The 22,031-nt window shown below is 41.9% G+C and overlaps 1 protein-coding gene across 4 annotated transcripts in view; it reads left to right on the plus strand.

Annotated features, from left to right (window-relative positions):
* The window catches only part of Rpap2 (RNA polymerase II associated protein 2), a 63,873-nt gene extending 42,477 nt beyond the window's left edge, over positions 1-21,396 (plus strand). For all 4 annotated transcript variants that reach the window (XM_021162023.2, XM_029477971.2, XM_021162027.3 and 1 more), the window contains 2 exons: positions 14,448-14,601; positions 21,021-21,396. In XM_021162023.2, the coding sequence (XP_021017682.1) occupies positions 14,448-14,589 (142 nt within the window). In that variant the 3' untranslated portion in view covers positions 14,590-14,601; positions 21,021-21,396. The remainder of the gene's footprint in view (positions 1-14,447; positions 14,602-21,020) is intronic.
* The last annotated feature ends 635 nt before the right edge of the window (positions 21,397-22,031 follow it).

A 22,031-nucleotide genomic window follows, 5' to 3' on the forward strand; every position in this document is an offset into this window, starting at 1 on the left:
TGTTTCTCCTGCTGGGTTTTAGTCTTGCTTTGACTCAGTTCCTCCTCTCTGCATACCATTTCTCTTGTGGAATGAGAAGTCTGCTCTGTGCTGTTGGATGTTGGATGTACATGACTTTTTTTGCTCTAGAGGAGTTAACAACTAAGCTTGTGCTAGCTTTTTGGCATCTCTGGGGCAGGCTTTGGGTCCTCCTATCTGCTCCCCGTCTTGAGCAGCAGTGCTGGGGTTAGAGACGTTCATTCCTGCACAGCTTACCCGGGGCTCCAGGACCGACTCCGGTCATCAGACTTTCACAGAGGCCACTCTTACCTGCTCAGCCATTTCCTTAACCCAGAACCCAGATAATTTCTAAAGGAATAACACTTTAAATTTTCTAATCAAAGCCTACTTTCTACAAAGATTTCTTTTCCTTAGAATTCCCTACATCTCCATTAAATTTATAATTTAGTCTTTTTTTCACCCATAAATTGCAGAGGGTCCCCAAACCTGCTGCCTTAATCCATGTTAAAAATTACCAGTGTGTGAGGCCCTGTGTTCCCTCCCTGGCAGTGCCACACACGCCGCGCATGTGCATGTACACACACACACAAAAGATTCCCCAAGTCTCCAGATTCCCAGGCTCCATCAGCTTCGAGGATGATGGGTGTTAACAGCAGTTGGCACTTAGAATCACAGCTCTAGCTTAGGTAGCCAGTCCCTAGTTTTCCTATGTATCTGCCTGTCTGAACAAGCTCCCTGAGTTTACTGGTAGTGTTGCCCCAGCCTTGGGATCTCCATGAGAGGAGAATAGTGATTTCTGTGTGGGGCTTGATCCCACTTTGTCACACACTGAGAAGGAGAAAGCTGGAGCATTGGCCAGGAGCAGGAATTGGGAAGAAAAGCCGTGCTCGTCTGCAGCTGCTTTATAGACCTGCTGCAAACAGGATTTAGATATAAAGTTCTGAAGTTACTCCACCCCAACCCCTTACACAAACAACATGTAATATATCACTCCACAGTGATTTACAAAGGACTTGTTTCTTTTGAATTAGAAATATCAGTGGGAAGCATCCCGGCTTCCTTATTAATAGGTAATCCTAAACCCTCAAACGCAAACATCATCAGGGCATGAGCCATCTGTTAGAGGAGAAACATTTTATTTTATTTGGCTGCAATGGTCTTCTCTAATCAAAGTTTTTATCTCCATTTTCTAGATAAAGCTCTGAAGTGAATGCCCATGATGGCATGCCCCCTCGCATGCTCTCTTATCTGTCCTCTCTGACTGCTTCGAACACCATCACATTACTGGCCTTATGTACCTATTAGTTTCTTATTTTGGTGACTTTGTCTTTTTCCCTAAGGTAAATTTTGTTTTGTGATTTAGGATCCTCTGACTCTGTGGCCCAGGCTGCCATGCTGCCCATAGCTCACAGCCGACCTGCTGCCTCAAATCTTTCAGGTCTAGGATTACAAGAGTGCACCACTACAGCCAGCTTACCTAAGATAGAATTAATAGAACCTTTATTTGTGTAATTACCTTTTAACAAGCCGTATTTCATTAAAAGTAATTCCATTGCCCTAGATGCAACACTTATATAAGAGTCTTGAAGCCCTAAACTCAGCTTCACAAATTATTCAACCTCATTGAGTGTTAGTTTCCTCATTGGAAGTGTGAGGAGTTAGACTGGATTCAGGTTTTGTTGAGGCAGCGCTTGTTTCTAATGAGACTCATCAGCTGCAGGTGCCAGCCCTGACATCCCGCCCTGACATCATCCAGGCCTGACATCCAGCCCAAGCAGGAGAGCGAGGCAGGGGAGCGAGGGGTGCTGAAGGAGATGGTGAGAGCGCTGTGGGGTTGCTGGAGGCGTCCACTAGAGTGAAGCAATACTCTGAAAAGGTGGCTCTTTTCCCCTCCATCCCTTAGCCTAGCACTTTCCCACTCTCTCCCCTACACTTCTCTCTTTGACTTGAAGTGAGGGTTACTTGGTAAAGGTTTACACAGACTCTTAATTTCAAAAATGAAGAAGCAGGGCTAATGGTATTGAATGTTGATCTTGGGTGTACAAAGCTGGGTTTGGGTTTAGTGTACACACACACAAAATTAAACGAAAAATCAGATAAACTCTATGTCTGCTTCCAAAACTGTTTGGCTTTTACTTCTGTAGTTGGCTCCGCTTCATTCTCCTCCTGCTCCATCAGTGATGGCCCTGGGAAGACTAAGGCACAATCTGAAACAGGCAGTCTGTGCAACCGTATCTAACCCTGCGGACTCTTCTCTCATATTTCTCATCTTTACCTTCCATGCCCTTCTGTTTCCCATGGTGTACTAGTCCATCTATGAGACATAAACATGTACTTCACCCTTGCAAAAAATGTGTGTGTGTGTGTGTGTGTACACAAGTCTCTGTAAAAATAAGAGACTTTCTGTTTATACACATACTATGTTTGGACAATATGTAGATAGTACTAAATCAGGAAAAATTGTCTACAGTCAGTGGAGTGATTTGAAACTGTTCTTTAAAAAACAAAAAACCTCTGCTCAAAGGAGTTGCTGTGTAGGTTGCTACTGTGTCATATCCTGATGCCACCTGACAGATATGCCCCACCCCTAACAATAAATGCACCAATAAATTATAATTTAAAAACTAAAACCACATACATCCTCATCTCTCTAGGGTTTTAAACATTATCACCTGTGCCGTACATTCCTGAGTGGTGGGTGGGGCATGTCTGTGCTCAGGCTGGCTTGTGAAGGTCAGGCAAGACCTTGCAGGAGTCAGGTCTCTCCCTCCCCTCTGTGGGTCCCAGGGATTGAACTTGGGTTGACAGGTTTAGCAGCAAGCACTTTTATACACCAAGCCATCTCCCCAGCCCTATTTTTTAAGGCCTGTGATTACAAAATAAGTGAACATACTTCTAGAGAAAAAACTGTCTGTTTTTATACAGCCCAGGCTGTCCTCGGTCTTAGGGTCCACTGCCTTGCTCTCCCAATTACAGATGTGCGCCCACCACACCTAGCCTTTGATAAAGTCTTTAAAGTCAGTAGCAGACGCTAATAGCTAAATCATTCCGAGAACTGTCCAGATCAGTGATGGTGACACATGCCTACAATCAGCAGCACTTAGAAGGCAGGTGCAGGATGACTGGCACAGGGATATTTATCATAGATTCATAGAGCCTGATAGAAATGCTCACTTTAGCACAAAAGTTCCCTTTAGTTTGTGTAAAGTCTATTTATTCAGTAGTCTTGCAAATTTAAATGAAGCTGTGAGAGGAAAAAATATTATTCCCAAATGTTGGAGAGTTTGGCAAGTTTTTTCCTTCATTAACTACATGTTTATTTTGTGTATTATAGAGACAAAACTTTTCTTATTTCATCCTGATCATTGTAGTTAGCAGTAAAATCTTGCTGTTCTTGGAGCTGAAATTCAAATACTTCCATCCTGTTCCTTTTTATATATGTTCACAGAATTCTAGCGCATATAAGAGTGAAGGGGGGAAAACAAAGCTTAGAATTCCTCGCTCTTCTCTCTTCTGTCAGGTCATCTCAGTGTCTGTCCTAAATGCAAGGTTGGGAGTTGGCTGCTCCCATTTGGGAAGGGCTCATGTGTTCTGTGCCATAGAAGATCAAGTTCAGACTGATTAGGACTAGAAATGCAGCAGAGGCCACACACGCACACGCACACACACAATTTATCCTAGAAGGCAACGTAGGAGAGATTTAACAGTGACAGTTTTAGAAAGAGGTTAGTTTTGTTGATTCAGGTAAGGGCATGGGTGAGCAACCATTAACAGTTAACAGTTCAAATCGAGGGCAGGATATTAGGGCAGCATTAGTTTGAAAAGACAGACAAAGCATGGGACACTAACAAAGAACTTGAGTGGGAAACAGTATAGCTGTTCTCGTCAGGCAGACAGCAGGGATGGACAGTTACGTAGATTTCTAAACGGACACCTTGGATTCTCAGCGGAGTGGAATTAGAGATGGTTCTCTAAGGGGATAGAGGTTGGGTCTGGATGAAAAATAATAACAGTGATCCTCAATGCAGCCAAGGAGCTGACCAAGAGCCACAGTAGACTAACTTACTATTCTGATGAGGCCAAAGATCATGGCTTTGTAGTGCTATCAGCCAGAGACACTTTCTCCCCTACCCTCCCTCCCAACCCTGCCCTAGGAGTTTGTAGTCACCCTGTGGTGTGGAAAGAGCAGCATTGATTATGGATTGCAGTTTGGCTGGGTATAGCTAAGATAAGGGGACAAAAAAATCAGAAAGTAATAGCAAGACATTGGTTCAGAAGGAGACGAGGAAGCTGGGGAGATGGCTCTGTGGGAAAAAGCATTTGTATGCAAGTATTTGGACCTGAGTGTGAATCTCCAGCACCTATGTGAACAGCTGGATTTAAGGGTAAGTGTCTGTAATGCCAGTGTTGCTACAAGGATATGAGAAGTGGGACAAGAGGGTCCCCGGAGGCTCACAGGCCAGCATCCTCAGTGAGCAAACAAAGACACCGCCTCAGAACAAGATGCAAAGTGAGGACCAACACCTGGGATCGGTCTCTACATGAGCACTGCATTCATACACTCCCTGTCCATGCTCACATGCACAAAGAAGTTACAGCAAATGTAAAGGATGGTGGAGCTACTTCAGGAACAATATGTGTCTCCTCAGCCAAGTACTTCATGTGACTTCATCCCAAAATTGTGTCTCCCACTCGGATGTCTCCCCCAGAAAATGCATGAGATTCTTTTTGTTGATCATCTCTATTTGAATATCCCTCAGGTACTTCAAGGCTCAAAATTGAGATCAAACATATCTTCCCTTTCAGATGACCCCTATTTCTTTTGTTTCTTCCTGATGACCCAACATTGAAAACTGAGTTGTCAGCTAGGCACAGTGGGGAATTAGAGAGTCTGGGACAGGAGAATTACTAAGAGTTCAAAACCAGCCTAGACCACAGTGAGACCTTATTTAAAAAGTGTTGTTGGGGGAGGGAGTTATTTTTCTCTTGGTGGCTATTCTCAGTCATCAACTTTACTACATCTGGAATTAACTAAAACCCAAGTGGCTAGGTGCACCTGTGAAGGATTTTTCTTAAATCATGTGAAATAGGAATACCCACCCTAAATCTGGATCTTTTGTGGTGGAAAGAGTCACTTTTAATCTGGACAACACCTTCTGGTGGTGGCCTGTATGAAGGACATGGGGGAAGGAGGTTCTGCCTGCCCTTATTCTCACTGGGAAGTCCATTCCTCCACTGGCATTAGAGTCTACTTCTAGATTCCAGAGTCCACTGGAAACCGGCTGAGAAATCCAGCCTTGTGAACTGAATAATTAGTGGATTCTTGAACCTTGCATGGATAGACAGCTGTTATTGTACTAACTGGACCAAAGACTATAAGCCATTCTAATAAGTTCCCTTTATTTTTTTATGGATGGATGGACAGATGGATGGATTCATTCTTTAAGTTTTGTTCTCTGAAGAGCCCTAGCTAACACATTTGCCCTTTACTTCCCATATCTGATTATTCTGACTTTCAGGTTTTTTTTATTTCGTTTTGTTTTGAATCAGCATCTCACTATGTAGCCCTGGTTGGTATGGAACTTGCTGGCCTCAAATTCAGAAAGCCACTTGTCTCTGCCTCCCAAGAGCTGGGATTAAAGGTGTGCACTACCACACCCAGCTATATATAGTCTGTTTTGTGTGATTCCTACTGTGATTAAAGTGCATCAGCCTAGACTGCCTTCCTGAATAGAGCTGCTTACCATCCTCATCCACCCTCCCAGCTGTTATAGTCTCCTCACTGAAGTTTAACCCTGATTGGGATAGAGGGTGGTTTCTATTCTTTATTATTTTTATTTTATTTACCCATGTGTATATGTATGTCTGTACACATGGGCACACGTGTGTTTGAGTGCCCATTGAGGCCAGAAGAAAGCATTAGCTCCCCTAGAGCTGAAATTACAGGCAGCTGACAGGTGCCCAATGTGGGTGCTGGGCCCAGAACTCAGGGCCACTGGAAGAACAAGCAGTACATGCTCCTAACTACTGAACTATGTCCTGTATGGACGGATTAAAGCAAACAGAAAACAACCACCACCTAGGCAGAGACTGCACTGCCTCCATGTAGAGACCAAGCAGAGACTGTGGGCCCAGGCCTCAGCAGGACACCTGTGCCGTCCCCTCTAAGGCTCAGGGAATAGTGCAGAGGAGGTGCAGGAAGGATGCCGCTCTCCAGACACACTCTTTACAGTCATTAGTACACAACAACTGTAGTTACCTGCAGTGGGTCCACACAAGGACCAGCCCTGTCCATAGTCAGACATGGAGGTAGGAACGGTTCACAGGGCTCACTATTTTACTCTGAACCACTGAGTACTCACAGGCTCCTGGAGATGAGAGAGCTCTGTCTTAAGTTGTGTACCTTGTACTGAGCCCAGGAGGCTCCAACAGATAACTCCACACCTACCATCACACAGATGGCCCAAGTTAATCAAACTCGGAGAACCACAAAACAGAATGAATAGACATGAACACGAGAGGGGTTATGGGAAGGATGGAGGTGGGGGTGAGAGTGGTCAGCACACGTACACTGTACATGCATGTACTGGCTAGTTTGTGTCAACTTGACACAGCTGGAGTTACCACAGAGAAAGGAGCATCAGTTGAGGAAATGCCTCCACGAGATCCGGCTGCAAGGCATTTTCTCAATTACGGGGGATGAAGGGGGGAGGTCCCCTTGTGGGTGGTGCCATCTCTGGGCTGGTAGTCTTGGTTCTATAAGAGAGCAGGCTGAGCAAGCCAGGGGAAGCAAGCCAGTAAAGAACATCCCTCCATGGCCTCTGCATCAGCTCCTGCTTCCTGACCTGCTTGAGTTCCAGTCCTGACTTCCTTGGTGATAAACAGCAGCATGGAATTGTAAGCTGAATAAACCCTTTCCTCCCCAACTTGCTTCTTGGTCATGGTGTTTGTACAGGAATAGAAACCCTGACTAAGACAATGCACAGAATTTCATAAGAACAAATTAATGTTTTTAGATACCTAGTGACTTTCCTGCCAGATATCCTTGACGTGGCCTCATCAGCTCTCTCAACATTTCTCTTTATCATGTCACTAATTGTGTCCCCTCAGCATCTGGCAGCTCTATGGATGACACTTTAATTTACATGTCTGACATGCACTGAAAGCTCTTGTTCAGGGTCACAGCCTCACCTCCCGTGTCTAGTCGCCTGTGACTATGACCTGTAAAAAGATTCCCTTTATTTTTCAGTTTCTCTCAGCAACTTGTGAGCAGCTAGGATGCGGTAGCACTTAACCCACAGCTTCGACACAGTTATATTTAACCACTAATTCAATTCAGAATGCAGGATAAGTGTATTTGACTAGATTTCCGGCTACTCAGACTAAGATCAGAGAACTACAAAAGACAGTAGAGAGTTCAAAGACAGCCCAGGCCACACCACAGATCCAGTTAAAACAAAACAGTTAAAAACAGTTCCAGGGGAACTCTGAATTATTGCTTCTTTATCCTGGCTGCCCATTAGAATCACATCAGGAACTTTAAAAAATATATTTACTATTGATTGTTATACCAATTTTGATTTCCTGATCTTTGCCTAAATAGAAATTTTGTTTTTTCATTTCCTAAGGGGCTAATTGTACACAAAGAACCAAGAATCATTGTCTTACCTCAGGTTTACTGGGTGCTGAGTACAGATGTTGTGCCAGGTAGCGTTTGTGAACCCCTAAAGTCCATAAAGGAGTAGATTCCGATGCAATCGAATTAGAGTCTCTATTCACTAGTTTGGGCCACACCACTGTCTCTGACGGAGGAGAACTGGGGGAACATCCCTAAATTTAGTTTCAAGCAAGCATTTATAGATACAAGAAGTGGGTATCTAGCCTGGTACACATCTGATTGGGGGGCCATTGTGGTCTTTAACATAATTGGCTGTGCTGGGAGCCAAACCATAAACTTAACCTATGCTTTTTTTCCTGATTGGTGGTGGTTAGGAAGTGAAGTGTCAGAGGCAGGCTTTTAACCTGGGGGTGTAGATTTGTTGAGGAATAATCTGGAAACTGGTGCTAGACGCAGGTCTTGTTGGGGGTCCCCCAACCTGGGAAATGGTGCTAGGTACTGGCCTATTAATTAACTTGAGTTCAATCTTAGGTCAGGTTATCTAAGATGGGGTTTGAACCCAAAAGATTTGGTCTCAGTAAGGTTGACTGAGCTGTGTGTGACAGGCTAGCTTAGGCTGTGGCACACAGTAGAAGGGTGTGTTAGCATCAGAACTGCCCACTTTAATTAGCACGTTTACTTTGTAATGGCAGACCCCATGCTTTATTTGAAGAGCATAGACAAATGGCCTTTGAAAATCATGAGACCTTCTCAGTTCTTAAAATGAATCAGATGTGTGAGCTACTGTGGTCTCGCGGTTAGAAGTGCAGACTGTGGGGATGCTTCTGGGGTTATCTGCTCGTCTGTTCCTGACTTACATGACCTTAAGAGAGTCGCTTGGGCCTCATCTTGGAGTTGACACCTGCTGCAACTTCACAGAAAGACCAACAAGTTAGTCTCATTTTAAAAAAGAATCTTTTTAGAAAGTCGTAAATCACTGACTTGTGTTTGGGACCGGCTGGGGTCTGCAAGAGAATGGTACATTTCTACTGTCCGTTGTGAAGTGGCTGAATGTGACACTCAGCTCTAACTAACCTCTCTGTGTTTGTTTCCTTGTCAGGGTCAACAAAAGTAGCATGCAGCAGTTGCCACAACACATGGCCTAACCTGTGTTATCTTATAGAAAGGAGGAGGCTCTGCAGCATGGTGACTTTCTGGACTTTTAGCCCAGCTGATTGTTGTTTTCTTGTGGGGAGGAAGTCTGATCCACAGGCTAGACAAATGTTTGTGGGCTCCCTGTTAGCATTAGACTTTCTGTCTCTGTTCAAGAAGCAATACAGCAAAGGAAGTTGAAGGTGCAGGCCAGTGGCACACTTGTAACCCCAGTACTCAGGAGGCAGAGGCAGGCAGATCTCTGAGTTTCAGACCAGCCTGGGCTACATAGAGACTGACCCTGTCTCAAGAAGGAAAAAGAAAAGAAAAAAAAAGTAAGTGTATGTTAAATATGAAACCTAAAATTTGAAATTCCAACTATTTGTATTCTGAAGAGCCCTAAATATACAGGCAGGATTCCTTCTGAAAAACATATACCTGATTTCTTTTTCATTTCTGAGGAAGATGTTTTGCATAACATCTGGGGTTTCTGTGAGCCCTCGGCTTTCTGAAGCATGGCATCTTGAGCCTCTGTGTTACGGTCACAGGCAGCCAATGTTTTGTTTCCTTGAGTGTGAGTCTAGGGTGATAAAGACAGATATTCTGGTTAATCCTCTGTCATTTAGTTCTGGAGAGAAGGGTAAATCCTAGCTCAGTTTTTAGAACAAGATAGTCTGGTGCTGAGTCACATTTGAGAAAACGAGGTGGTGTAACTTCTTTAGAGTGCCACAGCTAAGCTTGCTTTAGATTTTTACCTGCACCATTCTTAGTGAAGCACTTCAGCCAAGCATCATTCACGAGGCCAAGGCAGGAGACTGGGCTTCCTAGTGAGACCCTATCTCATTTTAAATGTAGGTAAACCTATGAAACGTAAGACTTTCTTTGCTTTCATTTGAGTCTGTTCCCATAGACTGTCAGGTATTGTATTTGTTATTTAGGACTTAAAAATAGGGTCTCATCCTGAACCCAGGCTAGCTTAAAACTTGTGGTAGTCCTCATGCCCCAGCCTCAAAAATGCTGGGATTATAGATGTGAGCCTCCACTCCAGGCTTCTTGTATCTATTTACATTGCTGGCATGATAAGCACAGAATATATAAACATAGTCTTTCTTTTAGGCAGAAAATTCCCTCATACCTCTTCCTTCCTAGCTCTAAGAGAAGATAGGAGGGGCAAGGGATATAGTCACTGTATCTTTGTGGCCTTTGTGCCTGGTGAGCAACAGAGTGGATTCCCACCCTGCAGCAGAACTCTGTATGAACCCAGTAATTTCTCAAATCTGATAGGTTAAAGTGTGGCTTTTTGTTTCCTGTCCTTCCTCCACCCATAACCATACTGTGCTTTCTGGTGACATTTACTCTCACAGACCTTGTCACAGCTCTTTCTTCACTTAGATCACTTGTACGTGAGGGAGATGGTTGTCCAGTGGCATTTATAACAGCCCACCTGCTCTCAGAAAACTCCCTAGGAGACAGTGCTCCTGCTTCAGATCAGTGTTGAGGGTAAAGTTCTGGGATATCACTGATGCAGGTGCCCTAGATGTTTAAGAAGTGATCATTCAGACCACCGTGATCTACAGTGTTCTAGGAGTTTCCAAGGGGAGGCCCTGGTGCTTTAACGTGGTGCCATGACTGCTGCAGTAGGAATCGGAAAGGAGGAGAGCACTGAAAATCCTAGCCTGCTACTGACTTTGACTGCCCTACAGATGGATAACACAGCATTGAATCTGCTATTTAATTCTAATTGTTCAATAAACCAAAACTTGGACTCTTTATGTGGCTCTCTGTCTGGGGACAGGATGCAAACCCAAGACCACTGGGTCTTCTGAGTCTCAGTGAGCCATTTTCACAGCTCCAAGTCCTTGACTCTAATGTTCTATCAAAGATCCCTCAGTAGTCATGCCCATACTTTGAAGCTCTTCCTAGCACCGCACGTAGTTCCTGTTAAGCAGGTGTTAGAACAACAAATGGCGTGCCTGTCCTAACCTGACGTGTTCGCTCCGTTTGATGTGTAACATATGTGGAGCAGTGGGCTGAAGGGCGTGTCAGTGGGATGCTGTCTGACACTTGGCTTTGCTTTGTTGTTATGCCGTTTGCCACACAGTAAAGAACCAGTTTCAGATGTCCCTGTGTTTTCCCTGAGAAGTCTCTTCCTGCTTTTGATTTTATAGGTTAATGAGTTTGCAGTACCTGTTTTCTTCGAAGTATCACCTGCAGTCCTGCTACTGTCCCCTCTGCCCTCACAGACTTTATGCATTAACTTTTAAAACATTCACTGCTATCCACATTCTCTACCAGTGACTTTAAAGATAGAAAACACATTGTCAAATATCAACTCTGATGTGTTGCTGTCTCTTAAGTAGAAGTTTTTCAGTTCATTGTTTTCTTTGGTATCCACTATTAGAAGTTTGAAGGTTAAAATAGTTACTTCAGTCCTTTCAATGCATGATGGGTTATTTTTTTTAATTTTTTATTAGGTATTTTCTTTATTTACATTTCAAATGCTATCTCAAAAGTCCCCCATACCCTCCCCACCACTCCCCTACCCACCCACTCCCACTTCTTGGCCCTGGCATTCCCCTGTACTGAGGCATATACAGTTTGCAAGACCAAGGGGCCTCTCCTCCCAATGATGACCGACTAGACCATCTTTTGATACATATGCAGCTAGAGACAAGAGCTCCGGGGTACTGGTTAGTTCATATTGTTGTTCCACCTATAGGGTTGCAGACCATGATGGGTTATTTTTAATGAAAAAGATTAAAGAGGATAACTTAAACTGAGGGTAGAGTAAATACCTGTAATCTTGGGAAGCTGAGGCAGAAAGATCACTTGAGTCCTGGAATTCAGAATCAGGCTGCGCAACATAGCCTATGTCAAAAAGGAGAGAAAATATAGACATGGGCCTAGAAAGTCGGTTTAACAAAAGTGGGGTAAGCACTTGGTAAGATCCTACAGGTGTACTTCACAGATAACTTACAAGTGCTTCCTCTGTGTTCATTCCCTAGTTCAGTCTTTGGGTTTGCTGTAGTTTTGAAGTAATGACTTTAGACAGTCTCTGTATTCTGAGGCCCACTCTTTCACTGTGTCCAGAAGCTCAATGGCAGCACAAACGAAGCAGGGGTTGAAATAGGAGTAGATCCATGGCACCAGATGGATGACCATGAAAGGAAGGTAAAGCCAGGCCATGGTGGCATACAACAGGAATCACTGCAAAGGCAGGTAGATCTCTGAGTTCAAGGCCAGCTAGGTCTACAGAGTGAGTTCTGGGACAGCCAGGGCTACACAGAGAAACCGTGTCTTGAAAATCAAAAAAGAAAGAGATGGGGTGGAGGAGAGGAAAAGGAGGATAAAGAAACAAGAAAAGGAAAACTCTTAAAGAGATTCAGTTATATATGAGGAATGGTGTTTATAAAGTGTAAGATTTGTTTACCCTTACAGTATGCCATACATGGAAATGCCATGTGTCTATCCCAGGAGTCAAAAGATATCTTGTGGGAAAAAAAAAACAAGACAAAATCACTACATTAAAACAGTCTAAGAACTGCGCATAGTGGTACATGCCTTTAATCCCAGAAACAGATGCAAGAGAATCACGTAGGGCTGGGAGTTTGGGTCTAGCCTGAGTAACATAGTTGGTTCATGGTTATTATTGTTTTTGGAGCCAGTTGGTTGCTCTGTTGGCTGGTTTTAGGACAGGAAGTAAGTTAAAAAGTACAGACACTTAGCTCTGATTCCTCTTGACAGAATCTTCACTTCCCATGAGGCAGTCCTGGCAGGAACAAAGGTGTTCTAGAGACACTTGTCCACTTGTCCTTTGCTGTACTGCTGAAACAACACCCAACCACCACCACCACCCCCCCACGAGAAGTAAGCTAATTGTCATCAAAGGTCCATGTTATAGGTGTGTAGTCATTTACATTTCTCTTAGACACTAGGATGGGGAAGAAATATTTTCAAAGGAAAATATTAAGGTTCCTCTGTCAACACTCCCTTCTGCCTACCAACCACTAGCAACTCTATTTGTAGTTCTCTGAAGAAGGTATGCACCACCACACCCTCCATAGCCGCTGACTTCCATGTGCCTATGTCCTCCTGCTTCAGCTCTGTCGTAGTCTTTGCAGGCTTTCTCCGGAGTCATTGTCTACACACAGGTGTAGTTTGATTTCGGCCATTCCATTTGTATGCCTTTTAGTTTTTTTCTCTAATTGCTCTCACTAAAACTTGTGGAAGTACACTGAATAGGCACCCTTGTCCCATTGTTCTTAGAGGAAAGGACTTCAGATTTTAACTTTTATTATGTTAAAGATGCTATTTAGTATTTTTATTATGAAGGGATATGGCATTTCATCCAATGTTATTTCTTCTTTGACTGAAATCATAGTTTTTATCCTTCATTCTGTTGATGTGATATCTTATTTACCAACTTGGGTGTTGGATCATCTTTGCATCCATAAGGTAAAACTAAATCGTGATGAACGATTTTGATATTCTATTTAATTTGTTAAATACTCTTACATGTTTATGATACTCTACCCCAACCCTATGCAGTTTGCTTTAAAGATGATGAGGATCTCAGAATAAACTCGCATCCCTTCACTTTCCACTCTGTGCAATCATTGGTTCTCATTCCTTAAGATTCATAAAATCCAACCGTGAAGCCATCTACTCCTAGGCTTTCTGTTAGGAAGCTTATTAGTAATTCACATTTATTATGGGACTTGCTATTGGTTTATTTGTCCTCAGAGTTGAGTGTTGTTAGATCATATGTGTCCATTTGTAATATACCTTCCAGTTTAACAGACTTTTCAGGGTCTCTGAGACTTTGTATTTCTGTGGCATTAGTGGTAATATGTCCCTTTGTATCTCTGGTTTTATTTGGAGCTTCTATTTTTCTTTGCCAAGTCTAAGTAAAAGTTTATTCATATCTTTTCAAAGAACCAACAATGTGTCATGATCTGTTGTATAATTTTTTTCAGCACCCCCCCACACACACACACACATTTTTATCTGCCCTGATATGTCTTTTTCTCCTTCCACAAATACTGGGGTTTGCTGGTGTTGAGGATATCTGTGTCATGTGGCACTAGGCAGATGCAATATATGAGAGAAGAATAAAAGCAAAAAAATCTTAGCACTGGGAATGGAACTTGTCTAGCATGTACAAAGCTTTGAGTTCAGTTCACATAAGCACATTAAAGGTTTTCTAATACAATAAGAATCTTGCTTACTGATTACATTTCAATGAGAATTAAATTTTCCATTATATTTAGTCAGTCTTTAGAGAAATGTATCAGAAGTGTTTTGAGGAAAACATGCAATTGGTGTTAAATGCTTTATGATATATGATTTAAATTTTTTAAAATTAAAAAGTTACATCCCAAATGGTAAACTTGCTTTTTGTCTTTTCCCCCCTCGGGTGGTATAATCCAAACCTTCTATATTGATGTAAAAAAAAAAAAAAAAGCCACACACACACTTGCATTTACTTTTCTCCTAAGAGTTTTTGCTGGCATAACAAGTATGTTACTAGGCACAGATGTGTAGATGTTTTTTCTCAGTGACAGTGTTTGTTGGTCCCTCAGGCTGAGACTTCTGTCTTAGTAAAGCCTTTCTCTATAGGAATGTTATCTGCAAGCTGAAGATGAGTGTCCTGCGGTCCGTCTTATTTCTTCATACACATTACTATTATTGGTTTCAGATTGACACCGATTCTTGGCATTCAGAAGCATTCTCCGAAAAATGTGGTTTTTACACAGTTTATAGCCACCCTGCTGACAGAATTGCATTTAAAATGTGAAGATCTTGAAAAATTAACCATGATATTTAGAACCAGCTGCTAGCTAACAAGAATGGTAAGTTGCATTATATCTTTCTATTTTGTTACCTGTGAGAGCTTGTGATTCATGCTCAAGTGTTCTCCCCCCTGAACTGTGTCCAGCCATAAGTTTAAAATTTCAAAAGCCAAGTGCAAACCTCAAGTTAACTTTGCTTGCTGACAGCTCAGCTACCCGTAGTCCTCAGCTGTCCCTGCTGCTTGCTGTCCAATTGACTTTGAGCCCATCCTGTGTAAGCCCTCCATATGCTCTGCAGCTCTGGCTCTGGTTCTTGCATTCTGGGACATCCCCCTTGTCCCACCTGGGAAGTGTTTCTCCAGGAAATAGCAGCTCACTGCAGTAGACAGCACTGCATGCACCTCTTCCTAGCAGCGTCCCTGTTAGCTCAGTACAGGCAAGTGGCAAATCTGCATAGCTGGCTTTCTTGACTTTTATCACTGCTTCCAGAGACACTCCAGTCTTTTGCCTCTTGCAGGCTGGCCATCAGAATGTCCCTGAACTGTACTGCTTCCTGTTTTCTCATTTCACATGCCCCCTTCTTGTGCTCAGATAAATTCAAAATTAAAAGAATTTATCCTAATTTTTTTAATTAACTCAAAATTTTCTTTATTGTAAAAAAAACAAACAACACAGAAATACACATATGTAATAAGAATAGAAAGTCTTCCTTACCTCTGCTTTCAGTCCCCAAAACATGCTTGTTCAGTTTTTTTCCCTCATCAATTCTTTTTTTCAATTTGCCAAGCTGTGACTGTTTATTAACCAGATTACAGAAGTACCACAGATGAACAAAGGTGTCGCCCATAATTGTTTATTCATTTACTTTACATCCCAGTAACTACACCACCTCCCAGTCCCTTGCCTCAGATAGTCCCTCCTCCCTCCTCTTGTCCTCTGAGAGAGTGGAGGAAGCCTTGGGTATCCCTCCATCCTGGCTAGGTGCATCCTCTCCCACTGAGGCCAAACAAGGCAGCTCAATTAGGGGAAGAGGATCCACAGGTAGGCAACTGATTTAGGGACATCTCCTGCTCCAGTGTTAGGGGACCCACATGAAGACCTAGCTATACATTTGCTACATATGTGCCAGGAGGCCTAGGTCCATGCTCTTTGGTTGGTAGTTTAGTCTGTGAGAGCCCCCAAGGGTCCAGGTAAATTAACTCTTACTGTGGTGTTTATATCATTTTTATATTTGATTATATTACATTACTGTGTGGAGGTCAGAGGACAACTTTTTGGAGTAGGTTTTCTCCTCCTACCATGTGATTCCCAGAGATTGAACTCAGGTTGTTATGCTTAATGGTGATTTGCCTGAGAAGCCATCTCAGAAGTAATTACAGGACTTCCTCCTCTCAAATTCATGACCTCTTTTTTTATTGTTGTATAATCACATACATACATACATACAACCTGCTGAATTCATTTAGGGTTGCGTGTATGTATATGCTTTCAGGGCTGACTACTTGATATTGGATAACCAATTGAGAGGCTCATCCTTGGAGAGGACTAGTTCCTTCATTCTCTCCCTCCCTCTCTGGGACCCCTCTCAACAGTGTCTTTCCGGTCTTTTTTTTTTTATTTATTTTTTTTTTTTTTGGTTTTTCGGGACAGGGTTTCTCTGTGTAGCCCTGGCTGTCCTGGAACTCACTTTGTAGACCAGGCTGACCTCGAACTCAGAAATCCGCCTGCCTGCCTCTGCCTCCCGAGTGCTGGGATTAAAGGCATGCGCCACCGCGCCCGGTTTATCCTGGTCTTCTTTAGGCAGCCATATTGTTGAAGAATCATGGTTGAAGATTCCCTGTTATTTCTAGTAGACACAATCCTTCCTGGTCTCCCTGCTCCTATCACCTCCCCATACCTTCTTCCAAGATGTTCCCTGAGCCTCGCTGAGGAGTTGTATTGGTGGTATATCTGGGCTAGGTACCCCATAGTGCATTGCTTGCTGAATTTTGAGTACTTGGGGTTTTCTTTAATGGTTCCATCTACTGCAAAGAAAAGTTTCTTTGGTGAGGAATGAGACACAATACTTATGTATGAGTAGAAGTATTTAGGGATCATGTTGGTTTAGTAAAATAGCAGTAATATGTTCTCCTGTAAGATCATGACCTCACTAACCCTGGGTAGTTCGCTAGGTTTCAGCTAACAAGACACTTAGATTGCTTGAGTTTTGTAGCTATTGTGAATAGAGTGACAGTGAGCTTGGCTGAACAAGTAAGTATCTGTGGAGCAGGATGTAGAATTCTTTGAGCATATGCAAGGAGTGGTACATTTATTTTTACCTTTTTTCAGAAAACTCCACACTGATTTCTGCTCACTTTGCAATCCCACCAACAGTGAATAAAGGTTCCCCTTTCCCTACATCCCTTCCAGAACTTGTTTTGTTGATCTTTGCAATTCTGACTGGGGTAAGATGAAATCTCAAAGTTGTTTTGATTTGCATTTCTGTAATTGCAAAGAAGAGGTTTTCTTAGCCATTTTTATTTCTTCTTTGAGAAGAACTCTGTTCAACTCCATAGCCCATCCTTTGAATGGCCTTTGTTGTTTGGTGGTGGTTGTGATTTTAGTTCTTTATACCTATCAGATGTGTAGCTGGCATGAATTCTCCCCCATTCTGTGAGATTTCTCTTCACCTATGCCTTAGTTTCCTAGGCAAATAGAATCCTATTGTTTTACTGACATGTATTGAAAGATAGTCCTGTAATTTCTTCTACCAGTTTCAGGTTTCACGGTTAGGTCTTTGATCCATTTGGAGTTAATTTTTGTGTGAGATGATAGGTATGGGCCTAAACATGTGAACCATATCTTAGAAATGCTTTTTGTCATCTTTGTCAAATATTAAGTGGCTGAGTTACATGTCCTTATGTTTGAGTCTCAGATTTTGTCCCACTGAACTATGTCTTTTTGTGTGCCAGTACCACTTTGTTTGATTACCATGGCTCTGAAATACATCTTGGAGTCTGGAATGGTAATCTGTGCACCACTGGTCTTTATGATCAGGATTGTTTTGGCTAACTGGGGTATTGTGTGGACCCTATCACTGTGATTGAGATTACATTGAATCTGTAGATAGCTTTTGATAGAATGCTAATTTTCACAATGTTAATTCTAACAATCCATGAACATAGGATATCTTTCCATTATCTAGTGGCCTTTTATCGCTTTCTTCAGAAATTTAAAGTTTTCATTTCATTTAAATTCACTGAAATTTTTATTTATTCCTAGATATTTTCTTTAAGGCTATTGTGAACTGGTATGTGGTATCTTTCTCTGTTTGTTGGTGTATTTTTAAAAGCTATTGATTTGTGCAAGTTGATTCTGTATTCTGCTACTTTGCTGAAATTGTTATTTTGTAGGGAATGTATAGTGGTCATGACATCTCTTAGCATAAGATCATATCTTCTGCAAACAGGGATGCTTTTGACTTCTTTCCTTGTTTGTATCCCTTTAATTTCTTTATCTTGCCATAAGTCCATCAGTGTAATTAATTCATTGACTTGTATATATGTTGAACCAGCTCTGCATCTCTCAGATAAAGCTAATTTGGTTATGGTGGGTAATCTGTTTAGGGTATGTCTGTATTTGGTTTGCAAGTTATTTTGTTGAGGATTTTTGAATCAGTATCATCTGGAATATTGACCTATAATTTTCTACTATTTCTTTACCTGGTCATGGTTTTATTATTAGGGTAATACTAGCTTCCTTGATGGAATTTTGTATGTGTTGTAATGTTTCCCTGTTCATTTCTGATTCTATTCATTTGCTTAGTTAAGGGTCTATGGAGCTTGTTTATCTACTCAGAGAACTAGCTTTTAGATTCATACTATTGTTTTCTTTGTTTCTATTTTCTTGTCATCTATGGGATTTAGATTTGGTTTGTCCTTGCTCCAAATTCTTGAGTTGCATCAAGTCATTTATGTGTGTTCTTTCTGATACTCTTTTAAACTCAGAACTATAAATTTTCTTCATAGGACTACTTTCTATGTATCCAGAGGTTCTGTTGTTTTTTGTTTTGTTGTTTCATTTAGCTTCAGTCATTTTCTTTGATTTCTTCTCTGAACCATTCATCATTTAGTAATGGGGTGTTTAATCTTAGTGTTTGCTGTTGATTTTAAGTTTTACAGCTTAATGGCCAGAAAGGATACAAGGACTGACTTCAACCTTTCTGAATTTGGTAAGACTTGTTTTGTATCCCAGGATGGGGTCTGTTTTAGGTACACTTCTATAGGCTGCTGAGAGTATTGATTAGTTTTCAATGTTTGAGTAGAATATTCTATAGATACCTGCTGAGAAGTCAATTTGATGCATGACATTAATTAATCTGATGTTTCTCTTGATTATTTTTTGTCCAAGTGTGGTATTGAAATCACTATTAATGGATTGATGTTAGTCGGTGGTTTTGGTGGTAGTTTTGTGTGTTTATTTTGCCAGATGTTAGGATAGCAGTACTTCTTGCTTCCTAGTCCCATTAGATTGAAGTACTGTTTTCCATCCTTTTACTCTAATGTGGGGCCTCAAAAACAATAGAAAGATGGATTTTGTTTCTTATTCTTTCAGCCAGCCTGTGTTGTGTGTATTGTTTACAGTCATGTTGTTGTTTTCTCTCATACTCCTCATGCTTCACTCACTCTCTTTCTGCAGTATCTTGGCTGTGCTTCTTCAGTCTGAAGTATTACATCCAGTATCCTTTGTGGGCTTGGTCTATTGGATATGAATTTCTTCAGACTGTTTGGATCATGGAAAGTTTTTTTTCTTCAACTACAGCAGATAATTTTGTTTAGTTTATGTTACTTGTAGCTTTTTCAACTTTCGATATTTTTCTTTGTTCTGCATTATTTGGTGGTTTAACCATGATTATACTGTAAAGAGTTTATTTGGTATTCTGTGTGCTTCTTGTATCTTTATAGACGTGTGTGTTGGCTTAGGATGCTTCTTCCTAATCTATACCTATAATTTGAAGTTTTAGTTTTGTCAAGGTATCCCAAAGTTCTTCCATATTCCTTTCATGTGCTTTTAAAAATAAAATAATCTTTTCCCTGTCAAAAAAAAAAAAAGGTTTTTCCTTAGGGAGGTAAGCTCAGATTGGCTTGTATAAGCATCATTTTCAAAAAATCTTTAAAAATACAGTTTGCAGCAGGAACCCCGGTGGAATGATAGGGACACCAACCCACCCACAAAACTTTCGACCCAAAATGTATCCTGTCTACAAGAAAAGCAGGGATGGAGCAGAGACTGAGGGAATGGTCAACCAATAACTGGCCCAACTTGAGACCCATCACATGGACAAGCACCAATCCCTGACACTATGAGCCTTGGAGGAGATAGGAACACAATAGAAAGACCAACAGAGTCAACTAACCTGGACCCTGGGGATCTCAGAGACTAAATCACCAACCAAAAAGCATACAGAGCTGGACCTCAGCATAAGTCGGGAAGGAGTAACTGTCCAATTCCTAATATTTGGTTTTTCTAACAGATTTGATAATGCATTGCCTGAAGTCACTCCCTCTTTTCCCCATGGTGTAGAGCCCAGGGCTTCACACACTAACCTAATACCTCACCACCGAGCTCCATCCACTTCTAGACTCTGTTGTTGCTTTCCTGCCAAGGTACCTAGGCATCCCCCCCGCACAGATGTAGCAGATGTGCATGTGAATCCTGAACTAGAGCAGGGGCTGGCTATCCCAAAAGCTGTTGCATGTGTGTGGGATATGTTCTTCTAGCTCTGGCCTTAGTGGGAGAGGATGCACCTAGCCCTGCAGAGACTTGATGAACCAGGATGGGGGGAAAGGATTATAGGAGGGGGTGACCAAGAGGAGGGACAGTGAACAGGATGTAAAGTGAATAAATAAAAATTAAATGGTCAGTTTGGAAATTTAAATCCAGTTGTCAGTTTGTCTTAGCCATGTTGATTGGTAGGAAGACTTATCAGACATACTTGAAAATGCATAATGCCTAATTAGAAGTTGTTCTGGACCTCCTTTAATGGATACCAGTTAAAAGTCACTTAATTAGCATATTTTAGACGTGTATAGACAGATGGTATTCAAGTGGCTTACAGACTTTCAAGTATAGACGTTTCATGTAGACTTTATGCACATTGCTCATATGCCCCATACTTTGTCAAATTACAAAGGATTATGAATGACCAAAAACCATATTACTTTTCTTATATAGATTTTTTTTTCTGCTTGCATGGTTGGTTTTTATTAACCATGGGATATTGAGTGTAAAAATTTTAACAGGAAGGCATAAGAAGAGAGAAATTGATCTTAGCACTAGAAGATCACTTAAGACTTGCTCTGGGATGGACTATGAACAAAGTCTCTTCCAAGCAAACAACTATAGGACATGATAATGATCCAGAAGAGATGGAACATATAATGGCTGTGTAGATATTAAAATATTTTAGGTGTTTTATCCAAAGTTTTTTTGTTTCCCAGATGTAACTGAGGAAGACAGAAGAGGAATGCTCCTCACCAGACCTGGTGTTTTCGCCAGTGAGAGTCCATGGGTGACTGATGACTAAGTGTGTAACTTCCTCAGACATAGAAAAGCCATTACCCCAGCAAGAAGGAAACTCTTACATCCAGAACCTCAAAACACAGGATTTGAGGGAAAAATGAAGTCTTAAACTGAAATTTGAATGAATATTGGAGAAAATGTAATTACCTTTATTCTTTTTGATTGGTTACCACCAACACAACCAAAACTTAAGAAAATGGTAATTGTGGCCTATTGTAAACTCTATCATACAAATAACAGCAAAGTTGGGTCAATAAATGTGATCTTCAGTGAAGTCACTTTTTCAAAAGCTGACATTGCTGACTGCCGAGCTCTAAGGTCTTACCAGAACCCTCCTGTGAGGCAACTACTACCCCACTTGGTACCAAGACATCCCTGTCTTCCTCCATGGTTAGCCTGGTGACTACCCCTAAGCTCCTCTTTCACACCTTCTCTCCAACTTGTCAAATCTGGCCAGGGTCTCCCAACCTAGTCTGACCAACCCCAACCATCCCCATCTACACAGTAGTGAATCTCTTGGTTTCCACAGTATCCCACATCTTGCCTAACTGACCACTTCCACCTAACGACATAGCCAGGGCTTCTGATAGGACCTATTCTATCTGCAACCACCCACAGATAACTCCAACACAGCTTTGAACCATCCTACTTGATAGCCTGATACCCCACATATCCAAGGACTATTGTGGGTCCTACAGCCAATCTCTAGACTTACACCAGCACCTGCGCCAACCACCCACAAGGCCTTTCTGAGAAGCTTCCACCTTGGTACCCAGACTTTCCACATCCTCCTCCCAGGTTCTAACCAAGTAAGTTACCCTGACCTCCCTCCCATCCATGCCTTTCTACAACTGGTCAAATCTAGCCTGGGTCCATAACCAGTGTACCAGCATAGTGTGGCCTACCCTACCTGCACTGCAAAGGAGTTC

This window comes from Mus caroli, unplaced genomic scaffold (genome assembly GCF_978045245.1).
Source record: "Mus caroli unplaced genomic scaffold, Mus_caroli_1 scaffold_4, whole genome shotgun sequence".
NCBI lineage: Eukaryota > Metazoa > Chordata > Mammalia > Rodentia > Muridae > Mus > Mus caroli.